The 23575-nt window shown below is 35.2% G+C and overlaps 2 protein-coding genes across 2 annotated transcripts; both read right to left on the reverse strand.

Moving 5' to 3' along the window:
- Window positions 1-11626: 11626 nt before the first annotated feature.
- Window positions 11627-12238, reverse strand: LOC145795891 (uncharacterized). The gene has a single exon (XM_082880824.1). It carries the CDS (start codon window positions 12236-12238, stop codon window positions 11627-11629), a length of 612 nt encoding a protein of 203 aa, XP_082736950.1.
- Window positions 12239-13828: 1590 nt separating this feature from the next.
- LOC114258187 (protein ACCELERATED CELL DEATH 6) lies at window positions 13829-21128 on the reverse strand. The gene is made up of 3 exons (XM_028198084.2): window positions 20200-21128; window positions 16741-17133; window positions 13829-14723 (listed from the first exon to the last, which is right to left on the reverse strand). The coding sequence occupies exons 2-3, from the start codon at window positions 17002-17004 to the stop codon at window positions 14229-14231; spliced, it is 759 nt and encodes a 252-aa protein (XP_028053885.2). The 5' UTR covers window positions 17005-17133; window positions 20200-21128; the 3' UTR covers window positions 13829-14228.
- Window positions 21129-23575: the final 2447 nt, after the last annotated feature.

The raw sequence follows: 23575 nt of genomic DNA on the forward strand, positions 1-23575 counted from the left end.
CCCTCAAGAGTTCAAACAAGGCTCAAAGGTACCTCAACTCAAGGATGGAGAGGTTTCGTTAAGAGTGTACAGGCAAAAGCTTGCAAAAAGCTAAGAAATTGCAAGAGAGAGAGAGAGAGAGAATTTTTGCTCCAAAAATTCCAACCTCCAAAATGGAAGGGAAGGCCTCCTATATATAGAAAATCATTCAACTCCCTCAGAAATATCAAGACATACACGTGTAAGAAGGTGCATGCATATGTGCGAACAGATGGCACAACTGGCAGAAAAATATCTGCAAAACACATCAGTGGCCGGCAACCAGAAGCATTGGTCGGCAGCCAATAGAAGGGACCAATAGGCCGCAAAAGGTTGGAGGCTTGAAAATCTCTAATTTTGGTCCAAAAAATAAGGCAACAGGGGCGCAAGGTTCAAAAGGCTCAAAGCTATGGCATTCTGCTGAGGACTTCGAGCACTTATCAAGCATATAGACTCATCATTGGGTGTGCAAGCGATGGCGTCCAAGTCGTAAGGGCAGTCAAAAATAGGGAGTCTACACATGTTGCATTCATGTTTTACATTTTCATTGCCATGATTTATATCCACTTTTGCATGCATAAGGGTTCGGCTCATCATATTAGCCAATGTCAATTTCAAATTCTTTACTTGAATATGTGATTTATCGCATGCCTTGAATTGACTCACATACCATGCTAGTAGCCGAGCTTATTTGCATAATGTATATGTTGCATTAGTCATTTGCATCATTAGGATCATGCATTTTTTCTAACTATTTTTTTCCTTTCGGCTTGCCACGGTTGAGTACTTGGTGAGCATTTTCGCTTTAGCATATTGCATGCATGTGATTGTTTCCATGCAAAGCATGATTACCTTAAGACTAAGTGCTTAGTCGATATACCTATTTGAATGCCTGTGGATAGAGGTTTTTCGCTCAAGTTGGGATAACTTGATAAATGTACATATAAAATCACTTTTTTTGAAGTGGCATATATTCAAACACTTTTCAAAACAAGTATGAAATCAAAGTGTTCCAACTTTTGTGAATTAGTCTATACTTGCGTGTGTCACCTAGTAAAGATAGCATAATAATCGAAACAAGAGCATATAATGTAAATAAAAATCGCATCATGATTAGTAGAGGTCGACCTTTGATCGGGTGAGTGGGGTGCTCAATTCATGACTTTCTCCTCTCATACCTAAGTTCCCGAGCCAAGACACTTTGGTGATAACAGACTAATGGCCTTTGGCACAAGTCACGGGTTTCCTAAATCCCTCAAAAATATTTAGGTGGCGACTTTGAAATCTAGCAAAGTAGTCTATTTTTTGCATTTTGATTCAAAATCGATTTTCTAAATATTTGTCGAATTTGGACTCTTTTGTATGTATCTATTTCACATTGCACTTGTAAATCAAATTCAGAACCACAGGAGTCCGAACTGTAGGGCTAATCATATCCGAGAGGAGCATGAAAAGCAAGCTACACTTACCAAAAAGTTCAAAACATTTCAACTAGCCTATTGGCTTAATCAATTTCTGTTTCTGAATCCGTTCAGGTTTTCAATTTCGAATTCTAAATCGACAATTAAACAGATAACTCACAAACAAACAGATAAATATCAATTAAACACATAATTATGAAAAATATGCACAATAAAATATTATGAAAAAATAATACGAAAGTCGGGGTCGTCACATTTGGAATGTTGCTTGTTGTGTGTTACGGCTTTACCTGCACGGGAAAATTGAGGTGCCTACTTGCCCGGTCATGTGAGGATGACAAATGTAGAAGGATTGAGGTGTCCACTGGTCATCCGTGTGAGGACGAAGAAATATGGAAGAAGATAGAGTTGTGTGTTGTTCTACTAAATTGGAAACATTGTATCCTTGGGTATTGGTAGTGATCATACATATCTTAGATCAAAAGTTTATATAATTGGTTAAATATATTCTCTATTGGGCAATTGCTCATTCCTATCTAACAACATTTCAGGACTCGGTGAGCCGCAATCCCACCAATGAAGGAGGAGACGACCATTTCTTTTTTTTTAACTTCACATTTTTGTGAACTTTTGAAGTTGTAACTTAACTGTTGAACTTTTATATTATTCTCTTTTGATATGCGTGCCTTTTGTTTTGAATGGCCATGTTGTAATGTGTAAACTCAAGGGATAATGGTTTAGTTTTCTCTAACTTGTTGAACTGTGAACCGTTATTATATAATTTTGTAAGTAGAAATCTATAGTTCAATGAGAAAGATAATTGTTGGGATTGATCTTGTGTTGTTTGGAAATGTGGTGCATGTTTTTATTTGATGTCATATTGGATCTATTTTGGGGCTATTACAATACCCTTACACATATCTATAACTTGCTTTTCGTGCTCTTCGGAGAGGTTTAGTCTTCTTAGATACGATAGCCCAACAGTTTGAACTCCCGTGGTTCTGAATCTGGTTTCACAAGTGCAATGTGAAATAGATTTAAACAAATGGGAGTCCAAATCTAGCAAGTCTTAGAAAAATCCATTTACCAATAGAAATGCCAAAAATGGACTGCATTGCCAAATTTCAGAGTTGCCACCTAAATATTTTTCTAAAATTTAAGAAACCCGTGACTTGTGTCAAAGGCTACTTGTTCGTCATAACCAAAGCATCTCGGCTTGGGAACTTATGTATGAGAGGGAAAGGTCATGAATTGAGCACCCTACTCACCCGATCAAAGATCATCCTCTACTAATATGATGTGATTTTTATGTACAATATATGCTCTTGTTCTGATTATTAATATGCTAACATTACTACGCTAGGCACACAAGTATAAACTATTCCACTCCTTTTGGAATGCTTTGATGTCATGTTTGTTTGAAGATTGTTTTGAATGTGCTGCTTGAAAAAGCAAGCTCATATATACATTAATTAAAATCATCCAACTAAAGCGAAATAGCCTTCACCCACAAGTATTCAAGAGATATATCAAATAAGCACTTAGGCTCATAGTATTATACTTGATATGTCAATCACAAACATACATGCAATATGCTAAAGCAAAAACGCTCACCTAGTACTCAACTGAGGCAAGCCAAAAATAGAAGAAAATAGTTAGAAAAATGCATCCTCTAATATGCAATTGACTAATGCAACACATACAAAATGCAACTATAGGTTCGGTTGTTTAATATGACATATGGCTCAACTCAAAGCATGCAATGGCTCACGTAGTCAAGTAAGTAGGAAATAAAAACAAGGTTAGAATGATGAACCAAACCCAATGCATGCAAAAATGGATATTTTATACATGGTAATGATATAAAACCAAAATATGAATACAACCATCGTAAGCAAGTAAATAAAATGGAGAAAGAATGGGGGTTGGAAGACATACATAATATTACAAGTTTGCCCTCATACAAGAGGGTTCGAATGTTCGAAGCTAAACTAATTATTACAACATCAAATTAACTAATTAACTAATTTAACTAGCTATTACAAATAACTAATTATACTACTATCAAAGCATTAATTAAAGGGACCACGGGAATGAAGCGTCGCATGCGCACAGATGAGAACGTCCTCCTGGAAACCTCTATGTTTTGCTGCCAAAAACTGTTCTACTTGCAGTCAGAAAATTAATCTGTTTTTGCCGCAACCTCTGCTCTGTTCTGTCATGAAAATGACACTACTTGCACCAAATAGGGTGGCCAGCCAACCTTGGAAAGTGGTCGGCCGAGCAGAAAGTTGGCCGGTCGGCCACTGTTTTTGGGTATTGCCCTGTTGCCTTAGAAATGAAACAGAGCAAAAACAGAGTGTTTCCAGGGATGTTAGTCCTTTCTGCCTCTCTCTATCATGAAACTAATCAAGGGAGGAGTAGATTCGGTTCACAAATCATCAATATTCGCAAAGTTGTTGCATGATGATCTATGAACCGATTGGACAAAAGATCAATAAATGGAAATAAAAAACCAACAACACCTCCTTCTTATCATGGAGTTACCTCAAGGGAAGTGGTAGATATAGCTTCTTGAATCATTAACATCACTAAAGAGTATGTAATGATTCAAGACTCAATGGGTTCAATATAACATCCGATTGAACCCAACTCAATTTTATTACTGTTTTTACCTCTTTTACTCCAATTTAACCTCTTTTACATTACCTTGCCATTCTTTATTCATTTTTGTCCAAAAGTGATAATTACGTCCACTAAGTCCACAAGCGATGAAGAGTATCAAGCATTGACTTAACCCGAGAAATGAGTCTTTTCAAGCCCTTTTCTACAGGGGAAATTACAAAGGAAGAGTCAAACTCATTTACAAGCGATAATGAATTCTAAGTCAAACCCAAAATGAGCGATAATGACTAGTCAAACTCAAAAAGAGCGATAATGACTGATCAAACCCAAAATGAGCGATAATGACTCTAAATCCAAACTTGATAATAAACTATAATGACACTTTCCTTGGTAATTTCCAAGGGTCTAACTAGAAAGTTAGTCCCTTAGAAGTAAATGCACCAGTGATAAACAGAAATGACAAACAAGAAGTTGTGCTTAGCATAAGAGAGATGTAATACCTTGGTAATGAACCTCCAAAGAGATTAAACCATTAAGCATGAAAGGTCTCTTTTGAACAACAACCTTTTATTACACACAACTCTTTAATCAAAATGAACAAAGAATTGAGAGAAGTTACAGAGATGATTATGCAAAGGTACTTGTTACAAAAGTGAGACTATTTACATGAAAACTAGGTTAATAAAACTATCAACTCAAATGGATTAGTATCTATGGTCTAAACACATAAATCCGTGAGGACTTACAACACAAGTATAATATTCAAAGTATAAACTAAATAAACAATTAAAACAACTCCAAAAACTAAGAAAACAGTGCTGAAATCATTTTGAAAGGCTAGAAAAAGTAAGCAAAAATGGAAGAGAACAAAGCTAGTAAGCAAGCCTAAGAAAGGGTGCCTAACCCCTTCACTTTTTACAACTTCAAATCACATATTTTAGCCTCTAAAAATAGTCCAAAAACAGCCCAAAAACAATGGCTAAAATCAGAGAAATAAGTGGGAAGAACAAGGATATGAGCTATGGGATAAGGTTCAAACAAGGGTGGTTAACCCCTCCACCTTTGGTTGCTCTTAAATCACAAGTTCCAGCACTTAGAACCAGTCCAAAACAGTGTACAAAAAGTAAGAAAAAGTGAAGAAAAGAGTGGTGCAAACAAAGAGAAAGATGGCAAAGGTTATACCTCTTGAAGAGAGAATGTTCTTGGTTAAGCAAACTTGATTCAAAGCACCCTCAAGCCTCTGAAATGAAGTTGAAATCTCAGCAAAAGAGTCAAGTTCTAAGCTCCAATGGTGTATCTAACTTGTATCTATATTTGGGAGGGTAGAGGAGACTTTTGATTTTTTTCAAAAGCTTTTGGAAATTGATTTTGCAACCTTGAAACCAAAGGGAAGGTCCTCTATTTATAGAAAATGAGCTTCTCCAATCATAAATATCAAGAAAAAGACAGCTGGCCAACATCCCATGCATGAATATAGCTAGCAATTGAAAAATATCTTCATACGCTAAAACTGGCCGGCTGTCCACTATTTGGGCCAGATTTCTCATCAATTGGCTGCCAGCCACTTTAATTGGCCGGCCAGCTACTTGCAAAAAAAAAAAATCTATTTTCAAGCCCGATTTCAAACGGACATATCTCCCTCATCCAGATTCGATTTTAGGTTATTCTAGAGTCTAAATTGAATCCCCATAAGTCTACTTTTCAATGGTGGTGGCCTCACATCTAAATTCTAAGTGTGTAAAGAGCTATGCCTAATTTAGTGAACGCTGTTCATTTCTTTCTTAATGGTTTGATGCTTAACCTTTTTCCCAACTAGTTTTCTTTCATCTCCTCCAATTTCCTTCAACTCCAAACCTATAAATAAGATGTTTTCAAAAAAATTTCAAAGAGTTTATCTCTCTTCTATTTATTTCCACTTTGTCCTTACTTGGTTTACTGAAAAGTGCAATATTTTAATCGAAGTGCGAGCCTCGGAACATCGTAGAAACATTTAGAAAAATATTTTGAAAAGAGGATTTCAAGGTCTAAAATAGTTTGGAAAAAATGGGGTGTGAGGTTTGGAATTAAAGCTCAAAACCAAATTCTTTTGCTGAAGATCCGAACGATTTGCATAATGTAACTTTCATCATCGAGTGCTCGGAATGAAGCGCCCAAGTCTTAAGGGTGGTCAAAAATAGGGTGTCTACAATATCTAGTCACAAATGTCATAGTGGACTAAATGCGCCAACACAGATGCCCTTCTGCGACTTTCCTACTTACTTGTGCACAACCACATTGCGAACAAAGTTACACATTCACATGAGAGCAAAATGCCACAAGCGAGTGGGCTCGAGATGACCTACTCAAACCATGCATGTTGCCTTCTCGTCAATGTAATTAAGTACAACAAGCCATTGGTTCATGACAAATGTCATAAACTAATTCCAATCATCCTAATGTGTGTTTTTTGAAGACAAGTGTAAAGGTAAGGCCCAACTAGGTAATGACTTATGACTAACTAATATTCACTAGATCATAAAAGGATGTAATGGAGATATCAAGTGCGCCTGCGTCGCAAATTTAACTAGCAAGTGCTAATTTCTTGTACTTTCATGTCAATTTTATTCTCCATACACTTTACTACATCTAGTTGAAATATGATGATTCTCCTCTTGTTATCTCTATTTCTCCCTTCATGGTTAGTTGCCTCTAACTCTGCTATCCACTAAAAGGAGAGAATAAGCTACTAACCTATGACTGCTCTTGAAGCAACTTAAGCGTGAATTAGGCTAAAGTGTCTAATTCAACAACGATGCTCTCACGAGTGATGTGTCAAATTCTGAGAGTCATAACAACCATCTTGGCATTGACCATTTCATTATTATGCTACCACTTTGGCACCTAGTGATAAATGTCATTCAAAGGCATTAGCCTAGCTAAGGAATCATACAAAGAAGCACATCTTCATGTCTCACACTCAAGTGTGGAAACTATGAGTGTCCGCATTTAGATAAGTTGGCAGTGCCAATGGATTTTGCCACCACTAGTCGCTAATCTTCTCACTTAGTGTTAACAAATTTTGCAGCTTCTAAGGCTAATCTTTTAACTCAAGTGACACTTCAATGCACACTATCATAGTTCATGAAATTTTGCTCCATCCACTCCCATCAGTTGGGTAGAGAATAAAACACTGCTCATACTGGCTACTTGTCTTACATTTAATGACTAACTCATTTAAGCTCTCATTTCTTGGATGACATGACTCTTGAATGTTGCTTCATCTAATGATCCAACATATTATAAGTCAAATTACAAAGTCAATTCACGCAGTTCAATAGTCTGAATCACATCTAGATTTATCGAGGGCTTACTAATTTCATAACTCCAAACTCACCAATCAAAACTACTTAGCATGTCTCTAATCATAGCGCACATATCAGTTTTTATTGCGCCAATCAAGGAAACAAAACCACAACAACATTGTTTCCTTGTTTTGGCTCAACTAAGATCTAACCTAAAGCCTCCAAGACTTTCTACTCATCTAAAGAATTGGATTACTTTGTTCACAATTGAACATTTCTACTAAGTCCAGGTCAACCAAATTAACTTCCATAAACAGTCAATTAGAGGGAAAAAATAAGCATTGGGATTAATTTGATTAACATATCACAATATAATTTTTCCGCAAAAACCTAAATTAGATAGTGAAAATATTACACAAGTCATAAGATCGAAAATCCACTATACTCGTAATCATCTCTTGCGTCACAAGTGATAATTATTCAAAATTTAATTTAATTCCTGCACAAAATATTGGTTTTCGGGAGTAAATCTATAAAGATTTCTCTCAACCAAATAACATCCCACTAACTATGACATGTTTAAAGTATGATAAAATATCTAACTCCACATGATAACATCTCAATGTAATTCATAAAAGAAAACACGCTAGAATATTTAATCATGAAATTAAAATTCACTAATATAAATAAATCATACTATTTAAAATAACAATATGTAGCATTAATAAACACTAGGAATTTATTTGGATCTCGTAAAGATTTTTTTTTCTTTTTTTAATCAGCAAAAAAATAAGATTTTATTGATGAAATCAACATACATAACATATGGATTTACATCAATAAAGGAGGAAACTGCAAAAAGCATTATAATAACACTACACGATCCAAATTACGTTGGCACCAAGAACTATATCCAATTATATGCTAGCACAAGTCTCAAAGGTTGGTAAGAAACCAACAAAAGAGAAAATCAATACCAAACGGAACAAACAATAAACAAAATCCAAGGCCACCATGACCAAAACAAACAATGCTAAAAAGCCAGCCCAATCAAAGCAATCAATGCACCCCCCAGATTTGGAGCGATCTATGCAATCAGTGTAGCCCTTAAGGACAAGGAAAGGCAGCAACCCTCACAATACTTAGAAGTAACAGTAGTTGCAACTTGCAAAATATCATAATGACTCAATGCACCTTCTAATATGGAAAATACTATTGGTAGGAGTGGGGGTGTAAATCACTTATTGTGATTCACAAAGAGAGGATTAACACTGAACTAAACTCAATTTAAATTCACTCACAAATTTCTAAAAATACAAACAGAGCATATATTACAAATCTCTCTCTCTCTCTCACTCTCTCTCTCTCTCTCTCTTATTTTCTTTCTCCCACACTCTTATCCAACAGCTAACCACTCAATCTATTTATAGACTAATCTCACAATGTAAACAAACAATCTAAACACAAGAAAAAAACACACAGTAGCAAACCAAAAACAAATTGAAGTCCTCTTTCCAAGAGCTTCTTCAAACTTCATTCTTGACTTTGCAACCTCCAAATGCACAGTGATGGACAGTAGTGAAGGTTCTGGTGAAGGCCTTTCTTGAATCAAGCTTACAATTCAACATCCCCCCCCCCCCCTTAAGCTTGATTCCCATGTCGCTTCATCCCAAGCATCATCTTCATTCTGTTGAAAAAATCATTTTTCAATGGCTTTGCGAAAATATCTACAAGCTGATCTTGAGACTTGCAAGGAAATAACTCCACCTTCTTCTTTTTCACATGCTCTCGAATGAAATGAGAGAGCGGGTGTCAATATGCTTGCTTCTTTCATAATAACTTGGATTATTTGCTAATGCGATTGCTGACCTATTGTCAATGTAGACTTCTGTGGGATTAATTTGTAGAAATCCCAAATATTTCAACACATTCCTAATCCATATACAATGGCAGACAACAAAGTTGGCAGCAACATAATCAGCTTCACAAGATGACAAGGTCATAATAGCTTGCTTCTTTGATGACCATGTAAAAGTTGTTTCTCCTATGAAAAATGTAAATTCAGTTGTGCTTTTTCTTTCATCCAAGTCTCTTCCCCAGTCGCTATCTGAATAGCCAATAAGTCTGAAGTCTTGACTCTTTGTATAGAATACTCCATCATTGATGGTACCCTTGATGTAACGGAGTATTCTTTTTGATGCATTTAGATGAGACTGGTCAAGGGTCTCCACGTACCTGCTAACAAACCCAACTCCGTAGAGTATATATGCCCTAGTATAGGTTAGGTATCTCAAGCTTCCAATCAAACCCTTGAAATATGTAGGATCAACATCTCCTTGCTCATTCTTCCTTAACTCCAATCTCGTTTCAACAAGTGTTGTGACAGAGTTATAGTTCTCAATACCAAATCTCCTGAGAATATCCTTCGCATAATTACTCTACGAGATGAAGATTCCATCACTACTTTAAACTACTTCATTGACAAGAAAATGACACATCAATCCAATATCTGTCATTTCAAACTCTCGAACCATACTCTTCTTGAAGGATTCAAACATTGTTGGATTGTTCCTGGTGAATATCAAATCATCAATGTAGAGGCATGCATACAACAAGCTTCCATCAGCTTCTTTCTTCAACTAAAATGCATGCTCGTAGGGACACTTCTCAAATCCATTCTCTTGGAAATCATCATCAATCCTCATGTTCCACACACGAGGAGCTTGCTTTAATCCGTACAAGGCCTTCTTAAGCCTGTACACCTTGTTTTCCTGGTCTTTCTAGCGTATCTAGGTGGCAGGTCCACATAGATTTCTTCTTCAAGAAATCTGTTAAGAAATGGTAACTTGACATCCAGTTAGTAAATCTTTCAACTCTTCTGTGCTGCTAATGATATTAGCAACTAGATAGACTCTAATCTGGCAACAGCGGCAAAGACTTCTCCATAATCAATTCTTTCTTTCTACTTGTAGCCTTTTGCAACAAGTCTTGCCTTGTATCTTTGAACTTCTCCTTGAGCATTTCTTTTAGTCTTGTAGACCCATTTCACTCCAATACTTTTGCGGCCCTTCGGGAGAGTAGTTAACTCCCAAGTCTTGTTCTTCCCAATGGCTTTGATTTCTTCATCCATTGCAATCTTCCATTTATCTTCATTGTTAGTTTCCTCAAAGCTAACTGGATCACTACTCATCAGTAGACAAAATAGATTGGTATCTTCATCCATTATTTCTGTATTTTCATACAGATCTTGTAGATTGCGAATCCTTCTAGGCCTCATGTCTGAAATTTCTTGTTCTATTGGTGATTGAGTTTCATTCCTCTGTGATGAAGAGAAACCAGGAGGAGATATCTCTTGCTCTCTGGGTGATGGTGGCTCCCTAGCCATTTCTCTTGGCTGATCTAATTCTTCATCTTCGAATGTTAGCTCTGCATTTGTGGAGGATTTAGACTTGTCTCATTTCCAAGACTCATTTTCTTTAAAGATGACACCCTAGCTGAAAAACATTTTCTTCGTGATGGGATTGAATAGTTTATACCCTATTGTACTATCACCATATCCAACAAGGATACACTTTTCTCCTTCATCTTCAAGCTTTGTTCTTCTTGCTTCTGGAATCTTGGCGTAGGCAATGCTGCCAAAGATTTTGAGATGACTCACACTCAGCATGTGAGTGCTCCATGCTTCATGTAGTGTCTTCATTGTCAAGGATTTTGTGGGACATCTTTTCAACAAATAGACTACACATGAAACTACTTCAACCCAAAAACTCTTGGGCATATTCTTGTCTCGTAAAATGCTTTTGACCATGTTTGTGATCGTGCGATTCTTTTGTTCAGATACTCCATTCAATTGGGGAGTATAAGCTGGTGTAAACTGTCGTTTGATTCCTTGCTGCATAAGGAATTCTTCAAACTCATTCGTCTTGTATTCTCCACCTTGATCTGATCGTAATGTCTAGATATAATAACCGCTTTGCTTCTCCACAAGAGTTTTGAATTCTTTAAACTTTTCAAGCACTTTTGACTTCCTTTTGAGGAAATACACCCAAGTCTTCCTGCTGTAATCATCAATGAAAGTGAGAAAGTATCTATTTTGTCCGTTTGATATTGGTTTCAATGGACCACACACATCTATGTGAACCAGTTCGAGCGGCTTGGTTGCTCTTCAATTTGTTTCTTTTCCGAAGCTACTCCTGTATTGCTTGCTAATAATACAAGTTTAACACATCTCAGTTGTTGATAAATGTTGGGCATACCTTTCACCATGTTCTTGTTTCCCAGCTACTTCAAGCTTTCAAAGTTGAGATGTTCGAATCTGAGATACCACATCCAGTCTTTGTCATTTATCATTGCACTTAGACACTTTGGTGTGTCATGATGAATGGTGAGAGGAAACATTATGTTCTTCGTCATCTTTACTCGATTAACCAGCTTCCCTCGAGTGTCTAGAATTGTGAGCAACATATCTTTCAGGCTAATTTGATAGCCTCTTTCAAGGAGTTGTCGAAGACTCAATATGTTGGTCTTCATGTCTGGAACATAATAGACATTGGAGATGAAAGCATGATCTTCATTATTCCTCTTGATCACAATATCACCTCTTCCTCGAACTGGGACGTTAAAGAGGTCACCGAATGAGATTTCCCCATGAACATTCCCATCAAGCTCAATGAATAAGCTCTTTCTACTAATCATACGATTACTAGCTCCAAAGTCTAGAAACCATACGTCTTCTTTGTGTTCGGTTACACTGAGCACCATCAAGCTCAATAAATCTTTTGTCAACGGACTCTTTCTTTGCATAGTTAGTTCTTTCACTAACTTCATTAGATGATTGTTTACCTCTACACTCGTTGTAGAGACCAAACTTGTGGCAATGGTAACACTGGGCATTGCTTTTTATCAAAATTCTGACGATTGTTGTAACCGCCTCTTCTTCTTGGTCCTCTTCCTCTCGAGACATAACTTTGTTATCCTCGTCCTCCTTGAGATAAACCTCTTCCTCTGTTTCCTCTGTTTCCTTTGGAGTAATAATTTCCAGAACTTCTTCTACGATAGGCTTGACCACGTCCTCGTCCTCTTTGTGATGTCCCCACTTGCTCAGATCTCTCTCCAATAAGGGACAACTTTGACTATACGGCTTGTTCCGACCCTTTGTCTTCATTTCTTCTCATCACTTTCTACTCATGGGCTTGTAGTGAACCCACAAGTTCTTCTACGGACACTATCTCAAGATCTTTGGTTTCTTCAAGAGCGACAACAATATAATCAAATTTTGGATCCAAAGATCACAAAATTTTCTCTGATATGCTCATATCAAGAAGGGATTCTCCATTCCACTTTAATTGGTTTGCAATCACCATTACTCTCACCTCAAAGAGTTTGGAGGCGAATCCTCTTTACTTTATCAGCACCTTTATCAGTCATGTGGAGAGTTTTCTAGATTTCTTTCGCTGTTTTGGAGGAGGCGATGATCTCCCATCAAGACTTTCATATATGATGGATTTTGCTTTGCAATCCTTCTTTTGTTCGGCTCAAAGAATTGTTTTTTTGCTTCGGGCAAGGCACATTCTTCTTCTTTTGAGGCGGGTTCAGTATATTCGTCTTCCACGACGTCCATGACGCCTTGAACACCTAGCAGTGCTCTCATTTGGATGCACCAGTTGTCATAGTTGTCCTTCGTAAGCTTTGAAATGAGGGCTTGCGTACTTCTGTTGGCCATTGGTTGATTTTAATCTTTAAAAAACAAATTTGTAAATTTTGACCGTACGGATGTGTCTAGAATATTCCAACTAACTAGAAAGCACTATTGGATCGTCCAAATCAAACATCGAATGACTTAGTTCAAGCTAAAACAATTTTGGTCAATTCAGATATGTTGAATCTATGACCCGCAAATCACCAAATAATTTATTCTGAACTGCAGTATGATGACGTCAGCAACAACAATAGAGTTGACTTTTATGGGCAAACTTTGACCAGCTCTTATAGTTTCATTTTAGCTTCGTTTTTTACACGATTTTTTCTAGAACGATCGTCTCGACGAGGGCTACACACTGGTATGATCGAAAGTTGATTTCAACAACTTTTCAAATTTTAGATTCTGAAATTTGCTCTGTTTCACAATTTGTTTTTTCGAAATTTGACCAATTCTTGGCTCTTTTTGCTCTGATATCACTTGTTGGTGGGAGTGAGATGTAAATCACTTATTTGCCCCGTTTGGTAGAGTTGTGGAAAAGTGATTATAACTTATACCTTAACAGCTTATAGCTTATAATTGTGAACATAAATTAATTTTTGATTTATAAATTAAACTTCTCCTCCCCTACTCAAAGAATAAGTTATTTTTTACTTACAAAAAGCTATAAGCTGTATTGTTAAGCTGAACCAAACACATTAGAATAACTTAAATTAAGCTAAAAGATGAAATAAACTGGAAATAAACCCTACCAAACAGGACCATTGTGATTCACAAATAAATGATTAACACTGAACCAAACTTAATTTAAATTCACTCACAAATTTCTGAAAATACAAACAGAGCATATATTACAAATCTCTCTCTCTCTCTCTCTCTCTCTCTCTCTCTCTCTCTCTCTCTCTCTCTCTCTTATTTTCTTTCTCCCACACTCTTATCAAATAGGTAACCTCTCAATCTATTTATAGACTAATCTCAGAATGTAAACAAACAGTCTAAACACAAGAAAAAACACACAGTAGCAAACCAAAATCAAATTGAACTCCTATTTCCTGAAGGTTCTTCAAACTTCATTCTTGACTATGTAGCCTTCAAATACACACTGATAGATGGTGGCGAAGGCTCTGGTGAAGGCTCTTCAAGCTTACAATTCAACAAATACCAACAACAATCTTGTAAAGATGTTTAACAACGGCGATTTATGCATTCAATGGCGCTGATAATGACGAAAATGAGGAAAATGAAGAGTGGAAGGCAACCAATAACACAAACTGAAATAGCAAGCCCTGATGAATGTGGTAACACAACATATGTCCCTGTAATGAATGCCAATACCATTGCAACCATAGCATACATAACAAGATTAGCAGCCATAACAATTTGGTTGTTTCGCATACGGGGGCTGGAAGTAATAGCTGAATAGAAGTAGAGAAGCACTGCAGAAATAGAGAATGACAAGGCTATGGTATCTGTTACCACAAAAGCTTTGAAAGCTGCTTCTTTTGCTAGAATGGCCATGCCTTGGTTTGGGCCTTCGTTGCCATTGTAGCCACCGGGTATCGTGAAACCAGCTGCAAAGGTCACAGTTGCTACAAGCGTAGCCACTAGCAAATGGATTTCACTTGTTCGCCTCATGTCCATGTGTATTAAGGGTGTCATATTTAGAGGCAGAGTTGGTTCCTATAAATAAAAAACAAAATAAATATTAAAAATTAAACTCAATTTCTAAATTCAATGATGTGACAATCAATTAGGATTTTTAAGGTAATACTCTCTCTCATATATTTTCTAATCATCAATCAATTATATCACTTACATATCATTGAGTCTAGGAAATGGATCTAAAAAGTGGGCTTGTATATCATTTTTCAATTATAAAAGGTTATTTCATTTTACCACCTTTGCTTTTGCCCATGTGTGAATTATCCCATTGTCATTTGGAAATAATCACACATAAATCCCTTGTAATTTGTGTATTGAAGTGTACCATTAAATATTATGTCCAACTTAGCAGCAAATATGCAACACATGTTAGACATAAGGGAGTTATATGCTCATTTTTAAATTTCAAACGTGTAAATCGCCCTATACAGATATATTTTAGTTATTAGATCGTTAATAGGCCTAATAGTGCACTTTGATCCACAAATCACAAAAGACTGTGGTTATTTGCAAATATTTTAGCATTTTTTATTAAATCGTTAACAGGCCTAACAGTGCACTTTGATCCACAAATCACAAAAGACTATGTGGTTATTTGCAAATAAAAAGGGGTAATCTCCACATAGGTCAAACCACAATGGGTCCAGATTTGCTATAGTTGAAGATCTCAACTTTACAGTGTAGTTGATCCATTATCAAGCTAACTTGAACTTACTTCAATAATCTAAACCGTTCAACTTACACAACTAATTGAAAAAATTATCCATATAAAAAATTAAGTTGATCCAATATCGATTATTATATTATAAGATCATTTTTATCTATACGGTCTAAATATTTTTAAGAATAGGCCGTCCATTTATTATAATATATATATATATATATATGATTTGATCATGTTATTACTTTTGTTTAATTAATTGAATTTTTTACATGCATATTCTTCTCAGCTTGTCATATGAGATGAATGATTTAAATTATTGACATGAATATAAATTAGTCTCACAATACACCAATTTCACCTATGAAGTTAAGATCTTCAATTTTAGCAAATTCGAACCGAACCACAATAGAATAAAGTGAAATTTGGATAATTCTATCCGTACACATCAATTTCCCTCATTTCACATACTGAATTTTTTTTCTTAATATAATTTTGTTCTAGAATAAAAATACCATAATACCTTTATTTTCTTCCATCCAAATCCTAATTCTAAAACACAACAATCATCCTTCATTGCTAGTGCCACCTCTCTCTTATTGCATCTTTCCTCTTCTACCCGCAACCACCTTCTGCTATGAACCATATACTACCACAAGCCCCTATTGCAAACCAACCACTTTTGATGTTAACTGTGGAGTCTAAGATGAAAAGGGGTGAGCTGGAAGTGGCGGCGATGGTGGCGATGGAGGGTTGAAAGTTGCGGCAACACAGCGAAGGAGGAGTGAGTGAATAAAAGACAAATTAGGATTTTAAAATTAAATATAAGAGCATTATTGGATTAAATGGATGTGTGTTGAGATTTTTTTTTTTTTTTTTTTTTTTGATGTGTGTATTGAGAAAGTTTTCATTAAGTGTGCGCACTGAGGGGAATTGGTGTGTAAAAATATAATTACCCGTGAAATTTGTCCAATTATAAATGCAAGTAGATGGAAAATGGTAGGATATGACAGTTTGCTTAGTAATCCATATAGTTGTCTGTTAAGAATTTAATATAGTGTGAATGTCAGAAATTCATGATTTGAGTCGTGTGATCCGGAAAATTATAGACTATTCCCGAAGTATCACGTGTCCGTATTTCCAACCAATCATCATTTATTTTGTCCCCTCATATTCCTCAATCACTCAACACAATACCTCACTTACCTTCCTTCTCTACCAATCACAATAATATGAAATATCATGTGTTTATAGTCCGAAATTACTAAATAATTAGCCGTGTGATCCAACTGAGTAACCCATTAACCTCTCACATTAAAAATAATAATAATAATAATAATAATAATAAAATTTGAGCTAGCCATTGGTTCTTACCTGATATTCATTTTTGAGAATGTCCCAAGCTTCTTTCGCTTTTGTAGCATCCTTGATTTTTGGACGGATTGAGGGCAAGACGCTTTGCATGATTATACTAAGAGCTACAGCATTCTGGTTTTGCTTCTCCCTGTTGTTCTCGTCGTACACACCCACTACTATATCCCACAAATTCAGAGACAAAAGCCAATCTTGCATCATCTCACTCCAATACTTGTAGTCGTCACCGTCAAAAGTAGGACGCCGCACCATAGGAATTCCCATTATGGGGATGTAAAAATATGTTTGGGAGTACAAATTCTTAAGGATATTTTCTACCTTCTGGCTGATCTTCCTTCCACAAACCAAAAACTCTAATACCAGATGGTAGCCTTTTGTGTAGGCCTATGTAAGCTGTTGTTTCATCAACGAATAAAAACAAAAAAATGAAGCAAGAATTAATCAGACTTTCGCATGAAGAATAGATGTAGATTTTTTAATGGCAAAAGAAGGGATGGTAGAGCTCTATTTATGCAGATTTGGAACTCTCTCCAGTGGATTCCAGCCATACATCATGATTCTTCACAACCTATGTCTTACAAGTGTACAAAATATTAAATTAACTATGGTTTATGTAACTTAGGAGTTAAAGGGGCACATCTTTTGATATAGAGAGTTGTAATTATTTTAGGATCACTGTAACACTATTAAGGAAAGAAAAATAGAATATTATATTATGTGTATATTTAATATTGTGTTAAATAATTAATAAAACAATGTATACAAGACTCCTTTATATAGAATGAGAGAAACTCAAGTATGATAATCCTAAGTATGGTAATGAATATAATATGGTATTATGATCGATATAATATATAGTTACTACATTTAACACTCCTCTCAAATTCAAGTAGGGATACCAACTTGAGTTTGGAGAGAAAAACTAAAACCTGAAATAAAATTAAAAATAAAATAAAATATAGATAGATCCGAGGTAAATAGATTGCAAAGTCCCAATGGGAGTACATGGGCACTTAAGATAGATCAAAGACCGGAACTAATGCCGAGAGACAGTTTATGGTCGTGTTGGACCATTATAGGAACAAGGCCGGAGCTAACAGAGCTAATGTTTTGAGACAGTTTATAGTCGTGTCGGACCATTGTAGAAGAAGAATGGGTATTGAACTAGCAAACGTGGCACACACATAACTTATGGCGTGGTGCTGAACGGTTATGACAACAGATGAACCATGTGCGCTAGAGGACAGCTTAGAAAGGAACCATGTGCGCTAGGAGGTAGCTTGGAAAGGAACAAAATGCGACAAGGGAGCGGCATAGGTAGTGCCCCAAGGGGGCAGTTGGTGCGCCAAGCGGCGACTTAAGTAGTGTGCCAAGGGGCGACTTAGGTAGTATGCCTAGGGTGTGGCTTGGGAGGTTTGCATGGTGTATAAACATACTTACCATGATATAAGTATAAAACCCTTCCTCAAACTCAAATAGGTTTGAAGATAGAAACCTATTTGAGATTGAAGTAAAGGGAAAGACAGAATGGAGCAGAAGCACCAAAAAAAAAAAAAAAAAAGATTTCGAGTGTAACAAAATATGATAGAGATATTTGGAGTAGGAATAAACCAGCGGACAGCGGAAAAGATCACCACGAAATGATACTGAAAAGAAAATATGGCAACGGAATAGGTTGAGGTCCGGTGGGTGGCTAAGACAATATTGCCGCCCGCCGATAAGGCGAAGAACACCAAGAGCTTACCGATAACTCTGATACCATATTACAATATCTAAGAGAGAGAGAGAAATAGAATATTATATTATGTATATATTTAATATTATATTGAATAATTAATGTAACAATGTATACAAGACTCCTTTATATAGGATGAAAGAAACTTAAGTATGGTAATAAATATAATATGATATGTATGATAAATAGAATATATAGTTATCATATTTAACAATCATAATGAAAACCGCAATAACCGTAAACATAATCTTTTTAATTCTACATTTAAATTTATTAAATAATTTTTCAACTTAAAAAAAATTAACACTCAAATTTCAATTTTCAGCTTTCTAACTTCTAATTTTATCAAATTGTGTGTCATCCCATAGAGATTAAAGAATGACCTGCATCAAAGAAAACTTACTAGCATTACAAGGAATATCCATTTATTGGATCAACGGTCCATATATATATTTTTAAATCTTTGTTTGTTCGTTTGTTTTAAATTGTACATTAAAATAGTTATTAGATAAGTAAGCTTCGTTAATTATAAGTGGTTAAACAAAGTCTTCTAGTCTGAACACTTAGCGTTACTACATCGCCAGTAGTGTAAACTCAACCCCATAACATAAACAGATGCCTATTTTGAGAAGTTAAAATTTTAGTTGAAGTGTTAAAAAGTCTGTACATTTTTTTATTTTTGATAATAAATTAATTATAAATTTACATTCTTATTTTATAATCATTAGAATGAATTAAAAACTTGAGTTGATAGTATAATAATGAATTAAATAAATATCTGTTACCTTCACTCAATTATCATTTGAAATAAAAGTGAGAATTGGTTTATTTTATATTTGTACAAGTTGATCTGAAATAATATTGGCTTGTTTGCGTGGATAAGCTGAAAATATAGCAGAAATGTTCTACCAAGTCAAAGCCACTTTTGCACTTCAAATCTGCCTCTGTAATGCACTCTCTCTAACTTACTATACATATTTTCTTTCCTTCTCCTTTCATTTATTTTCTGCCCTTGGTTTTCAACCAAGGTCTATATTTTCTTTAGTATTCATTAACTCAACAGTCTTTCTCCCAAATCCCATGTATTTGGATTGACTATTTAAAATCTATTTTTCCGTTTGGATTCGTTATATTTTTTGCTAGACCAGTTGCAAATATCTTTTCTCACTGTCTTTAAGTTCTTCACCCCATGTCTGTTCTGGTTCCTGTTTTTTTGAACATTATCAATTAAAATTACAGCCACTGCATACCAAAATTTTCTCAAACAATCACCATTTTAGGGGAGGCATTTCATCATACATGGTCTAGTCACCATATCACAAACCAAAGCAAATTTCTTGACCCGAACAAATATTAGCTAAACATTAAAACCTAATTTCTTTTAGTAAATAAATTGAATAAATAAATTGTGGAAAACACATACATGTTCAAAAGAGAGAGAGGACCAAAAATGGACAATTGTAGAAAATGCAACAGATCAACATCTTCACAGTATAAATTCCTACCATAATTCAAATTAAGCTCAACCAAAGAATCTACATTCAATTTGAATGGCATGATCAAAGTAAAATTACAGAGTTCTAACGACTGAAAGCTAGGAATGAATCTGAACAATAAGAAGAAAAAAAAATAATGTGCTCCATATGTAATAGAGAGAAAGGGAGATTGAGAGAAAAGACATTGTGCTCCAACCACTAATAAAACTTAGGTAGATTAGAACTTACCTTGCAAATCTAAATCAACACCGCACCTCCGATCAACACCACCGCCGGCGACGGAGTTCTCTGCGAAGTCAACGGTTCACGATCTGATTCAGATTGGTGGTTCACGATGGGAGATGAAGAAAGAGGGAGGATCGGTGGTTCAGATCTAGTTATGACGCCGACGGATCGGTGTGGATCGACGGCAGATCTGGAGAGAGAAAGTAGAGAGAGATCGGCGTGGATGAAAGAACAGAGTGATCGGCGTGGATGGTACGACTTTGAAATGACTGATAAATGTGTAGATAGATATTTTATGAATTTGGTGGTGTTTGGGAATTTTTTTTTTTTTGGCAGACATAATTATAAATCACGCTTTTAAGTTAAATGTGAAAACGTGTTTTCAAAATTGATTTTTATCAATTTATCAAATCTTCAAATGGAACTAAATCATAATTTTTGAAAACGTGACCCGCTATGGGGCCAGTAAGACTGAAGAATGCATTTGAAGGTTTGTACATTTGGGAGAAAAATATGCAAAATGTGAAAACGTATTTTCAAAACGGGACCAAAGTCATAACTTGGTTCCGATTTTTATCAATTTGTCAAATCTTCAAATGGAACCAAATCATAATTTTTGAAAACGTGGAGTCTAAGATTTGAAAACGTGACCCGCTATAGGCCCCAGTAAGGCTAAAGAATGCATTTGAAGATTTGTACATTTGGGAGAAAAATATGCAAAATGTGAAAACGTGTTTTCAAAACGGAACCAAAGTCACAACTTGGTTCCAATTTTTATCAATTTATCAAATCTTCAAACGGAACCAAATCATAATTTTTGAAAACGTGGAGTCTAAGATTTGAAAACGTGACCCGCTATGGGGCCAGTAAGGCTCAAGAATGCATTTGAAGATTTGTACACTTGGGAGAAAAATATGTCAAAGCACGTCGGTAGGAAAAATTAGGATTGCGTTTAGTAGAGTTTTATAAATATGATTTGAGAGTATATGTTGTATTTTAAGTTTGTGAGTTGTGGAATTATGATTTGAGTTGTGGAATTATGGTTTTTAAATAGAGTGTTGAATTGAGTTTTCAATTGTATGTGGAATTGAATTTTGAAAATTTGATGTGACATGTGAAATAAGAAAATTTGTTTGGTAATGAGTTTTCAAAATAGTTTTCAAAACTTGATTCAACCTATAATTGATAATCAAATACACAACTCATACATCGATATCCATATTTTTTATCAACAGTCATAACCAAACTATTTTTAAAATACTCAAATAAAAAAAATGATTTTTTTTCAATTAATTGTTTTTAAGTAATTTTTTTGAATAATTTTTTTTTTAAATAACTTCTATGTCAATTATTTTGTGTCAATTAATTTTTCTGTCAATTCAATTTTTAGGCATGTACAAACATTTTGTACAATACGTTTTTAATATTTTTCAAAAATTTTGATGAAGTCAACAACTTTGGAAATTACATTTTGATAAAAATTAACAAAAATCAGTGTGTTCAATATTTTTAAATATAAACAAAAACGTAAACGTTACCAAGCATTATCAACATTTTTTCATTTATTAAATTTTATTAATTTAATAAAAAAATCGTTTCTTTTTGTTGGTGCATTATTGTTACCTAATTTCATAAAAAAATCGTTTCACGTGAACCTTTTCAGAGACGATGAACATGGAAGCTTTTCAGATAGGAAAAGGAAGAAGGCTGAAGACGTTGAAAGTGGAAAAATGAATCACAAAGCTGCCAAACGGGTTTTCAAATTTTATTTTGAATTATATGGTGGAATTCTATTTTGAAAGTGGTATCCAAACTTGAAGCGGGAGTGATAGGGTAGAAATGTAATTTTAAAACACATCCAAACAGAGCCATAATTTTTTTTAATAAAAATTATTAATGGTAAAGTTATGAATAATAGAAGTTGTGCCTTTTGTAAATAATTTTAGAAGTTATATTTTTGTGATAAGAAAAAAAATATACTTTTTATTATAAAAATTATTTATTTTGTAGTAAAAATTATATTTTCTTATATAGCATGTGAGACTCATTGCAACCCTTATTATTTGCCATGTTTTCTTTCTATCAGCCTTCTTAGATTTCATAAACGATAATGTTTTGATGATTTTATTATTTTATCACATTTTATATATCATCTAATATCTTATTATTGAATTGATTTTGATGAATAATATTAGTTATTTTCGTTACCAATGTAATGACCAAGTTATAAAATATATAATATAATAATAATATTATCACCATAGAGTCATTATATCAAAAAAATGGTTGTTTTGAGAAGTAAGTTAAAAACTAATTTTTTAGTTTTTTAAAAATATATATATAAAAAAGTGGAGAGATGATATGACCAAAATAAGTTAACAATGGTTAGTAGGAGCATGCGATAAAAGAGAAAACCAACAGCACAATGGAGGTATGCAAACACTTCTACCTGAACCTCACAAGTATAATCTTGCACTTTATTTGATTATGTCACTAACTTCGGCATTGAAGGGTCTCCAGACTGCTCCATCCACCCCTCATTTTACCTTTATCTGAGTGTTTTTCAGGTCAAAAATCGAGTCATCCTGCGTCACCGTTGCAGCCTATGTGGTTTGATTTTTACCCACCACACATGTGGACAGTGCAAATTGAATGAATGCTTAGTTAAGTTCGTATGTAGAGTAAATTTGAATTAAAAATTCATAAATTCCGGCCATAAACTTCTGAGTTTGTAGCAGGACTCTTGTAACAACTCTTCCTACACCTGACGTAGCAATGAATTTTGTCTAGCAATTACTTTTGTCTGGTGGAGTCATAAAAGTTATGTTAATGACATTTTTCGTAGTTATATTAATGACATTTTTGGTTTTTTATCATTTGAAATTTCAACTGAATGAAGCATCCGAAGCACAATCCACTACAAAAAAATTTGTTTTTTGCGACGGTAAACGGCCGTCGCAAATGCTCCCGGAAGCCGTCGCTAATACCTTTTGCGACGGTAATGTGGCTTTTTGCGACGGTAAGGGGGGGTCGCGACAGATGGGGTTGCAAAAGACCTTTCGCGACGGTAAGTACCGTCGCCATTAGTTTCTGCGACGGTAAGGTGTGTTTTTTGCGACGGCATTTTTCCCGTCGCAAATAATGGGGAAAAAATCACTTTTCGCGACGGCACGTAATTCCCGTCGCTAAAAGTGAGTTTTTGAGACGGGAACATTACCGTCGTTAAAGGCTCTGGCATCTTATAAGTATTGGCGACGGCACGGTTTACCGTCGCTAAAGGTGTCCTGTACATTCAATAAGACAGCTTTTGCGACTGTGTTGGTACCGTCGCAAAAGCCTATTAATGGTTTTTGCGACGGGTTCTTCTCCCGTCTCAAAA

Source organism: Camellia sinensis, chromosome 7 (assembly GCF_055761805.1).
Source record: "Camellia sinensis isolate YWXY chromosome 7, ASM5576180v1, whole genome shotgun sequence".
NCBI lineage: Eukaryota > Viridiplantae > Streptophyta > Magnoliopsida > Ericales > Theaceae > Camellia > Camellia sinensis.